Source organism: Numida meleagris, chromosome 1, assembly GCF_002078875.1.
Source record: "Numida meleagris isolate 19003 breed g44 Domestic line chromosome 1, NumMel1.0, whole genome shotgun sequence".
Classification (NCBI taxonomy): domain Eukaryota; kingdom Metazoa; phylum Chordata; class Aves; order Galliformes; family Numididae; genus Numida; species Numida meleagris.
In genome coordinates, this window is record NC_034409.1 from 31,274,354 (window position 1) to 31,290,494 (window position 16,141).

At 46.0% G+C, this 16,141-nt stretch overlaps 1 protein-coding gene across 2 annotated transcripts in view; it reads right to left on the reverse strand.

Moving 5' to 3' along the window:
- SLC38A1 (solute carrier family 38 member 1) overlaps window positions 1-15,922 on the reverse strand; it is a 38,946-nt gene extending 23,024 nt beyond the window's left edge. The window contains exons 1-5 of one of the 2 annotated variants that reach the window (XM_021385007.1): window positions 15,685-15,922; window positions 7,702-7,919; window positions 2,088-2,163; window positions 1,464-1,579; window positions 499-503 (exon numbers count right to left, since the gene is read on the reverse strand). In XM_021385007.1, coding sequence (XP_021240682.1) covers window positions 499-503; window positions 1,464-1,579; window positions 2,088-2,163; window positions 7,702-7,820 — 316 coding nt within the window. In that variant the 5' untranslated portion in view covers window positions 7,821-7,919; window positions 15,685-15,922. The remainder of the gene's footprint in view (window positions 1-498; window positions 504-1,463; window positions 1,580-2,087; window positions 2,164-7,701; window positions 7,920-15,684) is intronic. The other variant, XM_021385006.1, reaches the window with a different exon arrangement.

Consider the following 16,141-nt stretch of genomic DNA (forward strand, 5'->3'; position numbering starts at 1 on the left):
ATAGATATAGATATAGATATAGATATAGATATAGACATAGATATAGATGGTACTGCTCTTTAGCTGAGAAACTATTATCTCAGAAGAGGCAACTAGGCTGAGTTTTTTTTGGTTACAAGAGTTTTTGCAGACCTCTGTGTCCTCAGAGGTGTGCTTATCAGAGCATGGTAGAGAATCACAGAGAGGTTAGTATCACATGTTGGTTAAAATCAGCAAAGCTGAAGTAAACGCAGTCCCTCTGTATAAGAAAAATCTAAATTTGAGTCTTGCTACTTTATTGCCTAGCTTAGTTGCAACACAATAATGAGGCTTTGTACATTCTTAATGTAAGTGGATTAATTCCTCGGATTATTCCCAGATTTTACCCAACCACTGCAAACTGTACTCTAGCAGCATGGCTGCAGCTACACTGGCAAGAAATCCTAGAGCAGATGGCTGTACATACCACTTTGGCCATTCGTTCTGCTATATGCTGAGCTCACATTATAATTTTTCTCAAAAAACTAAGAAATGTTAAGTTCTAGGTGTTTAGGTTCTGACATTTAAGAAATGACACCTCTGTAGAGTGATCTGTAAACTTATTAACTGTGTTGAGCAGTTCTCAAATACTGTAAATTATTGTGTTTCTTCCCTCAATGAACATTTATTACTGGAATCTGCACACAATTCCCAACTGATTTCTTAACAATCACTTTTCACAATGAAATGCCTCATGCTGCAAACCAAAATAACACAGTATTCTGTGTCTTATTCATTCATTGGCACTGTTTCATTTTTAAACTATAACATTCTGTTTTATGAAATGACGCTTTTTTTTTTGGTAAAGTACTCTACCTCAGCTTTTTTTTATACTCAAATCTTGGCTATATTTATGTTGGCTTTTAAGGACTCTCACATAAGAAACCGAAGAAACTGTGGGAGTGAGATGAAAATATTATATCCAACATTTAAAAGAATATAAATATTCCTTTTTCTTGCTTACAAAATTAGATATTGCGTCACGCTTTGCTGAAAGCTGTAAAGATTCTGTGACACAAGTAAGAAGTAAGTACTGTCACACTGCTAGTATTACTACTGAATAAATTTGCTATTTTCAATGTATGTGCAATTTGTAGACCATAGGAAAAGTCCCTGGCTAGGCTCAGGTCAGTAGTTGATGACATGGACTTCATCTGCTCTAGAAGCACAACTAATGTCTTTTTCCCCCACCATTTTGACTGAAAAATAAATGTCTGAAAAACATAGCTAACATTTTCAGGCTTGAAAGCTGTAGTAGTTGAGTATTTGAGTCCATTTTTAGATAGTGAAACAGCTGACGCATCCAGCAGTACCCTGAAATCCAAGCTGCTTATACAGGTTGGCTACTTCACGTAGTGAAAAAGAACATCACATTTGCAGTGGACCATAAATCACTCCGCCCACTCACAGTGCAGAGATCAGCTCCTCAACCCATTCACACTTACAAAAAAAGGAGGATTCCTGTGTTGGCCAATGCAAAAGCGAGGCCTAAAATGCCACTGCCCATGATGGCGTTGCCGAGGTTGAAGACGGACATTCCCAAAGAAGTCGTACCTGGAATCTGGAGAAACAAAGGTTCGTGTGTCAGCAGGAGTTTGGAACAGAGCACAGGAATGCCACTACACTCCAACCTGCAGGCTATGCGATAATCAGATAGAAGCAGCTACTGCTGTGGGAACACTGTGAGGTTTGAAGGAGAAAAAAGGCCACTGCCCCTTTTCACACTTATATTCTGATCGCTGCCATATAGATTTTGTAAACTCACATCAACAGCATGGGCAATACACAACTCATACTTACAGTTTGAACTTTAAAATACGTCTCTTGTCACGTCTCTGGGACATCTGAGGTGTGTGAGTGGTGCATTATAAGGCCATGGGGAACAGCCATGCCTCCTGCCCAGCATGGGCCAGAGGACTTCCCTTGCCTGAACCTGAAATGCTTTTTGGGTTTTTAGGATTTCAGTTACAAATGCCTGTACTCAGCACTTTTGAAGACCATGTCTAAAGGCTCTCCGCACACAACAGGCAGTTCATTTTGACAAAGAGAAAACCAGCAAAAATACTCACATATTCATCACATTTCTTCTTTTCCAAGTGGCTGTTTGTGAGACTTCTCCTGCTTTCTCGGTCCGAAATAAACTTGCTGCAAGAAGTCAGAGGATTTATTTCCATCAAAGAGCCATCAGAAAATGCAAACAATTCCATGAGCGGCATGTGATCACAAAATACACAATGTATACAAGCTCTACACAAGAAAAGGTCAAACCCGTAACTATTCAAGGAGTTCAATTACGCTATCATGACGCCAGCACAGACTGGGTGTCAGGGGAGGTACCACTAGATCACATTAAATGCATGTGGACTGGTATTTTAGGAGATTTAGTAAGGAAAGGGCACAGATAAGCTGCTGAGTACAAGCCCTCTGTTGCTGCTGTGGGGTTGATGTGGTTGGAGCCAAGAGCAGGATGAGGTGCTGCAGGCAGCAGCACTGCTGGGGCCATCCTGAACCAGGCCATGTGCTCTGTGGGTGTGCCTCAGGTTGGAGCTGCTGTACGGTCACCAAAAACCCTTTCAAAACTCAGTATCAATTTCCCCACACTGCAAAATCCAACATCTCTGTGCAGAAAAGCATGAGCTGAATGACTTTTCTTCCTCTACAGCTTTACTTGCTCTCTATCCCTAATACACACACACACAGGCACCAGAGCAAGATTTGCCTGTTGCCTTTGTGTGTCGGTATCCGAGGGATTTACAACACTTCTGATTAGGGTGAGCTGTTAGTTTCTCCCAGACTCTCTCTTCAGCAAACAATTTTACTTTGTGTAAAGCATTCTTTCAGCTATTCATCTTCCGAAGGTTTATGCACAATTAAGTCCCTGGCATCTCTGCTAATTTACAGCTGGTTCTCCGGCACTGCCTACTGCAGCCATCGTTTGTAACACACACCTACCCAGCCACTGTCACCAAACTTCCTTTTTGCTGTAGGCAGATTAAGGTGGCTCTTCTTAAAGCAAGCAGTGAGCTGAACACAAAGATCAGCCCTAATGGGAGCAGCTGGGAACATCTCCTGGCCAAGGACTCACAGTTCCGACTCTGACTGTGCAATTACTGCCGTTTTTGTGGCAACTTTGATTCCTACCAATCAGTCTGCTTCAATCTGCTCTGTATAAATATAAACCAACCACAGCTTCTCCTTTATTTTTTAAATGGTTAACTTCAGAAACTAATTTGCTGCAAAACATAGATACTGAGCCAGGCTCTAAAGCCCTAAAGCAGTTGGAATATACGGCTGATCCTCCCCCAGTGTTTTAAGGAGTGAAAAGCAATCACTGCTAAGGTGAACCAATCCAAAATTAACTTTCTGAATCTCACCAGGAAGGCATTTCACTCTGATGGAATAAAATCTCAACCCGATCTTCTGTAGATTCACAGTATATGGGGTTTTTTTTCCACATCCATTTAAAGCTGAGCACAGGCAGCTGAGCACTAGCGGTCTGACAAAGACATTCCAGCTCCCTCTCGAAACACCCTGCAGGCAATTTGTACAGGCAGGAGCGCAGAGAAAAGTTTTGTCTCTTTTGTGTTTCTGAGCGCTGCTGGGAACATCTGTGGGCTTTGCCTTCTTCTGTCAACCATGGAGATCATGTGTCATTACAGATTTTGTCAGAGTTAGGAGGAGTTAGCTAGTTCACTCCCCCTGCTCCTGCTCAGCCCTGTGCATTCAGTCTGTTCAATAACCACAAAAAACAAATCTGTAGATACTATCATTACCGCCAACTGGCATTAAAGTTCAACGAAAATTGTTAAAGAGCTAGTACACGACAAAGACAATATCCAAAAGATATTGCTCAAATGTTAAGTAATTTTGGAATTTTTCATTTCCATACTTTCAACAGAAATGAGCTTTTACAGAATTGGTATTTTCCATGGGTAACAAATACTTTATTTCCTTCCAGATGGGCAGTGGAGAAAACTAGTCCGGTTAGACAAACTAATCCTAAGTACTTTCTTTGGAGTTAGCCGTGCTAAAATCCTCTCATCTCCTATGACAAGGCGTGTTCCTCTTCCATTCCACATTTACCATGTTGCACTGCACACTTTTCTCTGTCTGCTGCACAGCGTGTACGAGCAGGCAGAATGCAGCTACCGTGACTTTCCCGCGAGAGGCACAGCACTGTCCAGCTTGCACAGGATGCCCTGGCCCTGCCTGCCAGCCGGGGCTGTGGGATGTCTGTCTGCCTGTCTGCAGCTACATGTGCCGGTGCAGGCAATGTAACTGGCAGGCCCGGACAGGAAGGTTGCCTCGGGACCATGCTCAGTTGGTGGTACGGATGCACCATGGGACACCCCACGCTTCCCACAAATGGAATGCGTTGCTGAACTCAAATTCAAAAAAAAAAAAAAAAGAAAGAAAGAAAGAAGGGAGAAGGTAGTCAAATGGATTCAACAGAAACAAATTTTCCCAATATATGTTTTTTTATAAACATTTTTTTTTTTTAAATCTAATTTCAGGGTGTTTTCCTGCAGTATATGAATGAAAACATATACTGGAATACTACAATTTCTTATTAAATCACGCCTCATCAATCAAGCGTAATAGATGCGCTTAGAAAGCAAGCTACTCGTTGTCACAATGGCATGTATTTGACCTTTATAAACCTGATTTGAACAAAGCAATACGACTTTTCGCTGTGAATCCTCCCAGCCCACAGAAGGACTGGAGCCAGTGACACGTCCTGCACAAACGCACACTGATACGGCCCATGCCTCCAGTGCCCCTGACAAGCATGAAATCCATTTGGGCTGTTTGTAGTCTTCATTTTGATTGCTCTACTCACCACTGACAGTCATAACTTGTCCTTGTATGTTTCGGCTTTCCTGGTGTGCTTCCTACATCACAGTCAAGCATGAACGGTTTATGCAAAACTTTTCAGATGCATCTATAAACTATCCTGGTCAAAAGATGACCAGCTCATCCTTGTGATGAACGAAGACTCATGGTTGGCTTGGAAAGAATTCTATAATACAATTATTCTTCTGCCTTGATTTAGTGAGAAGCAGAAACTCAGTCTTATTGATAAAGTGGTTTTAAAAGGACCATACTTAACCACGGTCTCCAAATTTAATTTATTAAAGGACTTAAACGAGAAATGTTTGATAAAGGTGATATCCTGGAGCTAACCATTTTGGCTAAGCAGAGTTAAAACCATTTAGCCATCTCAGATACGTTTAAACATAATTAACTTAAACTGATATTTGACAATGCCTTAAACATTTGTTAGGGAAAGCTCATTTTGCCAAGATGACAGAACTCTATCCTCAGGCGGTTTCTTAAACGGAGCTGCAGCTTGAGCGATGGCAAAGATTTCCAGGGCAAGCAGGAACAAGAAATGCAGAAGAAAGCTTGCTCTGAATTACACTATGAAACTTTGAGCAGATCTGGGTAGAGCTACCAGCAACCTTGTCAACCAAACAAGGTTCATAGGCTCATAACTTACCCACAGCTGCAGACTAGGACAAGCATCCAGCCAGCAGCTTCCTGAGAGCATCATCACAGGTACAGATCCAAGTCTGCTAACAGCTTAACAGATCTGTCCTGCTATCACAGGAAGCAATAGTAATCTAAGCACTGATTTATATAACATTCAGTGATGGCAAAGTTGTGTAGCCACGATAAATTGTTAAAGGATGGCAAATCCATATCTGTATCTGACGCAAGTTCCTTTGAAAGTGTTTCGGAAAATATTTAACATTTGCTCACAAAGAAAAACCCCTCCCAATAGAGCTCCTCCCAGATAATATCCCACCCCTGCATATTCAGCCCCAGAAAATGCCAAAAATCCAAAGGGAACTAGGGAAGTCTTTTCTAAGATCAGGAAATATTTGGGGTTTAAATCAGACCTAAAATCAGCTTCTTACTGCTGCATTGTCCCCGAAAGACCCTTAAAAATGCTGTTCTACATTCTGCTTGAAAAATTATGCACTGGGAAAAAAAAAACAAACGTTCAAAATGAAGTACAGAGTGTGGAATCAAACAAGCCGAAACAACTAAAAAAAAAAGTCAGTTGAAAATTACAGATCTAATCTAAAGCTCAAGTGAAATCAACAAAAAAAGTCCCACTGATTTTCATGGACTTTGGTATTTCGCAAGGCCTTACACCATCAGTCAGATGGCACAAATATGAATGTCTGTACACCTCTTAACCTCATATTCCACAGACTGGGTGTTTTCTGACATAGCTATGGGATTTCCATCAGGGAGTGGAAAACAATGGAATATGCTCACGTGCTTGAAGAGCCGGAGCAGGACTTAGAAATTTTGTCTCAGTTCTGTCACTTTCCTCACCCAGTTTTTATTCCAACTCAACCCTGCTCAGATGCCACAACACTCACAGCACAGTTCCACAAAACATGTGCTGAGCACTGCGGGTCACACGCATGCAGCACGCTCCCTGCTCAGCCTCCGTAAGTGCTCACTGAAAGATGATGGGCTAACAGGGCTTTTCCCCTGGCAGTTACCAGACAAGAGCTCAGGAGGCACAGCCACCACTCCTCCTCCTGTCAAGGACATAAATCCTCAGCAGGCCTCGGGAAATGCCTCTACCACTGTCAGCTCCTGAGTTCCAAGGAAGCCAGCCACAAAACCAGCAGGTTCATACAGGAACTGTTTTGTTTTGACAAAGTCACAGTTTTTTTTGTTTTTTTTTTTTTAACAGAAGTGGTTTGCATTTCACCCTGGCACCTTCCTTCAAAGTGGTTGCATCAGAAAATTCCTGATCAGCCCTAATCTCCACTGGCGCAGGCACACTGTGGTCACACTGCAGCAGGCGCAGCTGGTGGCCACCCCACAGCTTTCCCAGCTGGGCTGGCTGTAGCACCAGCCCCTGCCCATGCCCCTGGGGTGCAGCGCTTCGACAGGAAGTTTGGTCAAAAAGCAGCTTCTTGCTTTGCAGTTTGCAAAACCCAGCTGGAGCACGGCAAGAGACCCACACTGCACACAGCGGAGTTCAGCACCCATGGGATTCTGGTGCCTGGCAGAGAGGACTGAAAGATTCACCATCACACAGAACAAGTCTCTTCCATAATCTACTACACTATAGGAGAAGTCATTGGCCAGTTTTTACTAGAATTGACAAACAGCTGTATTCCCTATCTGGATACAAGTTCAGTGCAGGTCTCTGAGCAGCTCCTCACCCTCTGTTTCCTGGGGCGGAGTGGTTGCTGCCTCTCATCATCCTGCACAATTGCGAGCAGTGCCAGCTGCAAATCCCCACCAGCCTGGGGACGCGGATGTGGCCAGGCAGGTTTCAGCTGTCATCGAAAGGTCAACAAAGCAATTTGTTCCAAATTATTCTATTGATCTAATTGTATTTATTATTATTGCTTCTCTGCTGCGTGCAAGTAGACGTTTCAGAATGTTGGGCTTTTTGCTACATTATATGTTTGTGCATTTTATTAGACTAATTTGAAAGATTTTAAACGATGAATAAATTGTCACTCTCTTTGCTTTATCTGCTGTTGCAGCCTATGCCCAACAGATGTCACATATGAAATTCAAATTACGTCTTCAAATGGAGCATGACTTGGTAATGAATAATTCAAAACTTATACTGAAAATTAGAATGCTGTTTTTAAACAGTGTGTTTCTTAGCACAGGCAGTGTCAATGGAAAAATACTCACCTATTTATCTGGCCATTTTCCACCTCTGTGAAATCATTTGAATCGTTGCTGATGTTATCATCTTCAGGGATAGTCATATTCTGTAATTCAGTCAGTTCTAATCCAGCTTTGAACGGCATCCTGGGTGAAGAACTGTACGTATCCAAGTGTTTTTTGAAATCTTAGTGTTTGGTTGGGATCTGGTGTGGTGGGTAAATGGCAGCCACAGTATCAGCAACCTAGGTAAGACAAGAAAAAAGCCCAAGATATACACACCAACAGTAGGTAATGTCACCAGAAGAACGCAGTGAAACCTGGACGTGAGGGACCATCCTCACCACCCTATCTGATATCGTTAGAAACACTTCAAGTTTTAACATAGAAGTCATGCAGACCAGTAGTGATGTATTATACTCCTTAATGAGATCAACTCCACCAGCCTTACAGATTTACCCAGTCCCACAACTGACTGCAGAAGATGGCGCCTGTAGTTATACTAGAGAGCAAACCGATCATCCTTGATTCAGAAGAGAGTTAATGACTTACAAATTAAGGAATAAAAACCATTTGCTTGCCCAAGTCCCATTTAGTTATTCAGTGTTCATCTTCAGTACATACTCCACATTGCCCCTTACTTAAAAAATACAAAATACCTCAAGTTCATGCTGCTTCTAAATGGAGGAACAGTGGGGCAGTGTTTTTGCAGCACTCTTTCCTACTGATGTCTGTACTCAAGGTATTTGAGTATGTTAGGTTTTTTTTGGTGAAGAAGAGGTACAGAGGCTGCTCTGTGTATGGCTACGCTAATTCTAAACAAGGACAAAAACAGACAAAAATAAATCCCTAAGAACACATTTCATATGAAGAATGAATAACAGACATCTTGTGTCAAATAGTTATTACTTATTGACCAGGAAGCCTCTCCACTGTCAGATGTGTTACATAAAGGTGGCAAGAAAAGTACCGAAGGCAATTTGGATAGGGCTGCCACAGTGGCACATTTCCTTGTTAGAAATGCAAATTAGCTGAAGGCCATCCGTTTCCGGAGCCTGACCACTCTCAGCTGAACAACAGTGCCCATGTGATGCAAAGGCACCAGAAGGTTATTCAGAAACAAGCTCCCATACCACAGTTATTTCATTCCCATTTTGTGAATGAATGTTCTGCTGCATTGCCAAACAATAATTTGCAATTCGTCTCGGGGTACTTGGTGAATGCCCACGCACACCACATTTATTTGGGGATATTTCCTCAAATTTGCAGAGCTGCATCAAAGCCACCAAGCTACTCTCACGCAGCCAAGGAAGCAGCAGTGTCCCCAGGCCATGACATCGGCCTGCTCCAAGTAAGTTTACGGGGCTCACTACTCACTGGCTTACACCAGATCCCCCCATGCAGAGCAGGGCTTTGCAAAGAAGCCCTTTCCCCTTTGAGTTTCTGAGAAATGTACTTTCATCTTCAATCTTCAAAAAGCTTCCTCACGAGCCCTGGCTGTGGCAGAGGCACAAGCTGCATGCTGGTGGTGGAGCGGGGCCCACCTGGCCTACAGGAGCAGCTCATGCCCAGCTATGGCAGCACGGGGAGGGCACATGGCTGCCAGGGGAGGACTGTGGGCAGGGACCCTGGCCAGGCCCACCTCAGCTCCCCTGCACAGCAAGCACAGAGCACGAGAACCCAGGGCAAGTGCCAGGGTTTTACAAGGTTGGTGCAACGCAAAATGGATGCCGGCTGCAGACAAACGGTTGCAAAACGGTGAACAAGGGGTGGCTCCGGTGGTGACATTCTGGAGCAGTCTTCCCAGGGGCATAAAGTAGTCTACTTATTTTGGAAGGGAAGCGTGATCTTTTTAGAAAAGGATAAAGCCACAGGAGGCAGCGGCTGTGAGGCGGTAAGGAGTGAGCGCACTGAATCCTGAGGCTTCTTGTGACCATGAGTTCCTAAAATAAACAGCACCTTAATAGAAGTGGCAATGTGTACCGAGATCTGTATCTGGCATTTTCAAGCCATGCAGAGGCTCAACTAAAATTCAATCAGTGCAACTTTCCCTTTGGGGTTTTTTTTTGCATCTTTGTCTACCAGGAGGATTTTCCCAATCGCCCTGACACTGCTTGTGCTTAATAAACTCTATGCCGAGTGTGTGCAAAAATAAGGGCTGAAATTCACCCTTCTGTGAGGTAAACAGCATGCTCGAAAGTGGGCTTCTTGGCTCGCTGGCGTGCAGCTCCTGCTTCCCCTTCCTGCTGCCATGCAGCCGCTACACGGTGAGCCGGACCTACAGGAGAGCCTCTAGCTGATTTATCTGCAAGGAATCTTTGCAGTGCAAAAGCGATGACTTTTTTGTTTGTTTTAACATATTTTAAACAAAGCTCAGATTCTACCAAAAAAAGTTTGAATGAAGATGCTGGTGCAATTGACGCCAGCTGACCCACCAGCAACAACTTCAGCAGATTCCACATTTCAGACAGATGAGTGGCTCCTGCAACAGCATGACAGCATCTTGGAGTCTGTACCGGGTTCTTGTTAGGTTAAGTGGTTTACTAAAACAAAACAGAACCCTGAAACTAAAAACATTGTGGAGTGAAATAATACATTGCACTTCCAAGTATGAGAAAACCTGACCTCAGTGCCAAAACATGAGGGCAGCAAAGAGAGAACTGCGGGGCTGTGGCCTGAAACTTTGACTGTCAAGGCCGGAACTCATTCCAAGTCTTTGGCAAAGGATAGCTACCTTGTCCTTAGCACCTCCATCTGTAAAGCTGGGTTGACAATAGTGACAAAAGCATTCAGTGACGTGCTTGAAGATTCAGAAAGGGAGATACGTGTGATGCCCAGAAAAAAAAATCCAAGTAAAGCTCAAAAATTTTGCAAAGATAACTTTCCTTGAGATATACACAGTATATACCCTTCAGCAGAGCTAACCACCATTGGTTCCCTGCACAGGCCCAGATACAGGTGGTCACATGCAATTCACCCCCAAATTGCCCATGTATATTGCAGGTTATGGAAGTGACAAGCGGCACACAGGTTCACAACAACACCCACAGCCCCTAGAGGTAGAGTTCCCAGCTTTACGTCCCTCATGCTGCATGCTGGCTCTGCAAAAGTACGGGGAAGGGAAACCAGATGTGTCTCTGGTATTGGTGCTATTGATGCAGTGGGAAGGGAAAAATAAATACTTCACCCCCACAAGAGTCACTGTATGTTGATTCTGAGCTGGAAGACATTTGTATTTTCACTTAAAACTTCTTTGTTCAAGCAATATGATAAGGTAAATGCAGATAAAAATGCTACGTTGGCAAAAATTCCTAGACTGAACTTGATTATTTATTGCCTTTTAATGTGAATTAAAAATAATCTGAACTGTGACTGTAGCAATCCCGTTGTGTTTGCTACTCTGCCCATCTTTAAACCTCGCATACAGAGAAGTTCCAGATCCCTGCAATCAAACATTTCTCCAGACACACACAGACTAAATCACAAAGAAAAAGTTAGAATTTTGCCCTTACTCCAAACTTCCCCACTCACATGGGCAAATACTTCTGAAACATGAATTGCCCCAAGAGAAAACCAGGAAAGGGCTAAAGACACTTCCAAAGGAACCTCAAACATCTGTGTTTGGTAGCTGACCCAGGCCTCCGCTGTAGTAGAAAAAGCCCTGCACTGGCCTAGGAGCTTGGCTTTCTCTTTAGACATCCCATGACATGTCTTGCAAATCCCGCAATGGATAATTTATTCCCTGCATGCTCCTTGTAGAATATGGGAAAGATTACAACTGGTCACAGACTTCAGAAGGAGGACTGTAAGATGACACAAGAAGATAAAATGAGTTTATTTTTCTCAAGGATATGGAGACCTTCACAAGCCATTAAAACACATTCCAAGAGCTGGGTTCTTTTTCTCTGTTGCCTTCTGAAACATCAAAAGAAAAATAAAAAGAGCCCTGCAACAACTCCTCCCTTCTGGACTGTCAAAAGTTCCACATTGGCAGTAATGGGCTCAAAAAGTTTGTATTTGAAAAAATATGTTAAAATAGACAATCTAACTTTATTTCTTCTGGCTCAAGCATGAATTCCTTCTAGGCAGTACCTGGAAGAGGTGTAATATAAGAAAAACACCTCTAGAAACATGCTAGAAGCAGATATCTAAGAGTAATATCACTCCTGGGGGTAACAGTGATGCCATAACTCACAGGCGTTTTTTTCATATCCTGTGAATGATGTAATTCAAGAAGTGCCATCTTAAGACGCGAGGCTGCTCAGAAGCTGATCTGGTATGTGACAGGGCGTGGAGTGGGGCTGGACACCATTTTGCCCATCTTGGGGTATGGTTTTCCTCACGTCGACTTGCACACTCACCACGTGCTCCAGTCACAGTGCATTTCCTGCAGTTTTTGGGATGGCAAATATCCAAGACACGCTAAGCAATTTTAACTGTGGAATTCAAGACAATTTACTTAAAAGAAATATGACTCAACTTTTTGCTCAGAAGGAGTTTTGCCAAGAAGTCTCCCTCTTGGTCGGTTAGGAGGCATCAGAATGCAGCGCCCGAGTTTCGCACATGTTGTTTCATTCTTGCAAAGCCTGAGATATGATACATCTTTGCTTGCACTTTTGAAAGTTCTTTCAAAGAACAGCAACATGACCAGTAAGGCTCCATGGGTATAAATAATGAAACGCTGAGCCTGAAACGCTGAGTATGGACTATTCACTTAAATGACAGAAAGCAATAATAGGTTTTAGACAGTATCACGTTGAACAGCCAGGAAGCAAACCTCTCCTTTCTGCTAGAGACACCTGACATCTGGAACATCAAGTTCCCGTTTTACTCCTAACCTACAGGAAGGACAAAACTGAGAGATGAGAGGAGCGCCACCGAGATAACAAAGAGCCTGGAAATAAATTAAAGACTGACTCACATCCAGCGAGCAAACATCTGTGGAGCTGAAAATGTCACTGCCTCCAGCTATCCGGCACTGCCCCTCCACAGCCCAGGGAGCTGGAGGAAGGAAGCAGGCTCATCCTGATCGATCCCTGCTCGTGGGGGCCAAGGAGAGCCACCAAGGTGCCAGTGTGCCCATGCCACCAGCAGCAGCACTGCCAGGTGTGGGCAATGCGGTGGCCATCAGCCCTTCCAGAAGCTGCAGCTGTTGGCCCAGCGGCTGCAAGCCACCACCTTCCACATCCAGGCTCCTCTCTCGCACAGACCCCATGCAAGGCACAGTTAACAACATAAGATGGGGAGAGCAACCAAGAGAGAGAGGCCTTGACGAGGAAGATCGGAAAAGGATGTGCTGGGAAAGGAGCGATGTGCACACGCACCCAGCCTTCCTCAGCACTGTGACCTTGTGTCGCAACAGGAAAGTGTTCCTGCTCTGCCCCATCGCACCCCACGCTGCCCTTCCACGCTGCATGAAGGAGGGGGGGACAGTCCCATATTAAGTCCCAACAGGCTGCTCAGTTGATCAAAGGCAGGCAAATCAGAAATCATAAAACACTCGCCTGATTCACCCAGTGATTCATTACTTTAGGCAAAACACTTAAAGATGAGCCATAAAGGAAAATGGTTTTAAGTACATTTCTGTTCTGAGCCCTTCCCAGTCAATTTAGGGAAGGCATTTGGCAGAGGAATATAGTCACATTTTTTCCTAATTATATTTCTCTGTGAAATCCTCTTAACAGGCTGGGTTTTGCTGAAGAGGTCCCAGGACGCACCACCACAAATGAACGAAGCCTTGTGCTGCACAGGGGCTGTGCTGTGAGTGCTGCAGGATGGGCCACAGCAAGCAACAAGAAGAAGGACTCCACAAGGCTAAATAGCAGCTTTCATATTCCAATTTGAAATAAATTGTGTACTACAGAAAGACACTTTTGCATAGGTTCATAGGCAACTCACTTCTTCTTTTTCCCCCAGTTTACATGTAATTTCTTTACTTCAGTTTCCCTTACTGTAGGAGACTCAGAGTGATATTTAGCTGATAACCTTACACAAATATTATGAGAGTTAACTGGAAAACAGCTGTAAAGCACTTCCAAGATGAACAGGCTGCTGTTTTTCCCATGAGTAGCTGCTCAGACTTCTTGGGTTGGATTAAGGTAACAGTAATAATTACATGCCAGAAAGGAAACTTCATTCAGGCTTGAAACATTGAAATACCCCCCCAACATCTCATTTGCCTTCATCATATGAACTTTTAAAGCAGAAGTTATTGTTCTGCTGGCTGTTAAGCTTGCTTCTATAGAAACGAGCAAACTGAGGAAAAACCAGCGGGAATGGACAGGGCACAGGAGGGAGAAGTGTGCCATTTCTGCTTGGTCACCCCTCTGCCTCCTGTAAAGAACACTCTCCCCACAAGAGAAAGAAAGGCAGCACAGAGACCTGGGGGAGGCAGCCCACGAGGCAGCCCACCAACAGAGCTCCTGTCCTCCCCTCCAGGCATTAAACCCCCACGAAAGGCAGGATTCGGCCACAAGGACATGGGCCCGCCATGGTCTCCAGCACGCTGTGTGATGCCCCACAGCCAGGGGTAGGCGAGGGGCAGGCAGCCTCAGCGACAGGCAGCGGATGCTGCTGCTGCAGCGTGCCTGGGGCAGCGTGCTCTCTGCTCTGCCTTCTCAGCCACGAGAGCCTCCTCAAGGCAAAGTCACACAGGAGTCACACAGTGCGGCAGCAAAGCTGATCCCATTGGAATCAGTGAATTTCCACCACGCCATAGCAGCTGGCCCTGCTCACTGGGAGCACGGTGATGCCTGGATTTTGGGCAAGTTGCTACCAGCTGATTTCAGTGCCATGTGGGAATGGCAGTTATCAACATTATGCATATCCTTCAGCAACAAATGGAACTTCCTTTTGGAGGCTTTTTAAACAGAGCTCATGCTTGGGTGGGGAATGAAGCTGGATGGAGCAATGCTCTCTCTTTCTTCCCTTTACTTCTAGACCCAGAATAGATACACGTATTTCCTCCAGAATGTATTCGATCAACCCAAACAACCTTTTTCTCTTGCTTGTGCAGCAATGGCTACCCACACTGTGCAGCACTAAGCCCAAGGGCGAAGCAGCACCGAGTGCGGCTGGCAGCAATGGCCCTGTGCACACGGGGACCTGTGGTGGGCACAAAGCCCGCTGCCATGCAGGGCTTTTATTTCATCTCCTCCCCCGTCAAACAAACAAAGCACAGGTTTACACGCTGCCCAGCTCCTCTTTCAGGAGGGTGAATAAATGACAGCTACAGGTTGCAGGGCAAACTCAGGGAAACAATGGGGCGCAAGCTCATAACAGCGGGCTGTACCTATGCACATGTGAGCAGATGTACACACATGCACTCGGACATGCCCCAGTTTTGTCCTCGCCTTCGACTCGTCATAAGCGAGCAGACCGCCTGCTACACGCTCACATATATAATACACACACACACACACACACACACACGTACGTACATATGTATATACATACGCGCGCGCGCGGCCCGGGCCCACCCCGCATTTTCCGAATGCCGCACAAGTTCCCCACGGCCGCGGCAGTGGGGCAGGGCCGGGCCGCTCCGGAGCCCGGCACGGAGGCTGCGGCACACGGGGCCCGGCCGCGTTCGCAGCGGTCACGTTCCGGAGCTCCTACCCCAGAAAATTATCATTTTTTAATTATTATTATTATTTTTTTCACTGCCAGCGAGAGAGTGCAGCTGCTCCCTGCCATCGTTTAATTCCCCCCCTCCACACATCCCCGATTTAATATTTTGCTTTTCCTTTTGCCGCCGCTCAGCATCCCAGCGGTCCCCCCGCGGGGGCGGATGCCGCATGGCCGCCCCCCCCACGCTCCCCCAGGCCGCCCCAGCACCACGCTGCCGGGCTCCCCGCCGCCGGCCCCGCGCGTTCTCAGGGCTGGAAGCCGGGCACGTTCGCGGACAAAGCGCGGCGGGCGCCGGCCTGGCTCTCCCCGGCTCTGTGCGGAGACAAAGGCAGCGCGGGGCGCCGCGTCCCCGTCCCCGGGATTGCATCAGATGCCGCCTACCTTGCGAGGAGCCGCGGGGACCCCCCCGGCGCGCAGTGCAGCCTCTCCCGGCGGCGGCCGTCTGGAGCAGCCCGGCGGAGAATCGTACCGAGAAGAATAAGATTAAAAATAAAATAAAAAAATCAGGCAGAGGCGAGAGGCCGGGGGAGATTAAATTGGAGAAAGGAGGACGGCGAGGGAGATGCCGCTCCTCCCGCCGCGGGTGTGTGCAATGTGGAGGTGGACGGGCGGCGGGAGCGCGCGGGGCGCGCCGCCGCGCTGGACCGGGGCCGCGCCGCCAGGTGCCGGGACCGCGGAGCCCCCCGGGCCGCTCCTCGCAGCGGGGCTGCGCGCTGCCCCCCGGCACTCGGCCCCTCACCCTCTCCCCGCTGGGCGCGCACACGCCGTGCCGTGCCCCTCCGGCACCGCCGCCGCCACCACCACGTTTCTGACTTTTTTTTTTTTTCCCCAACAAAAA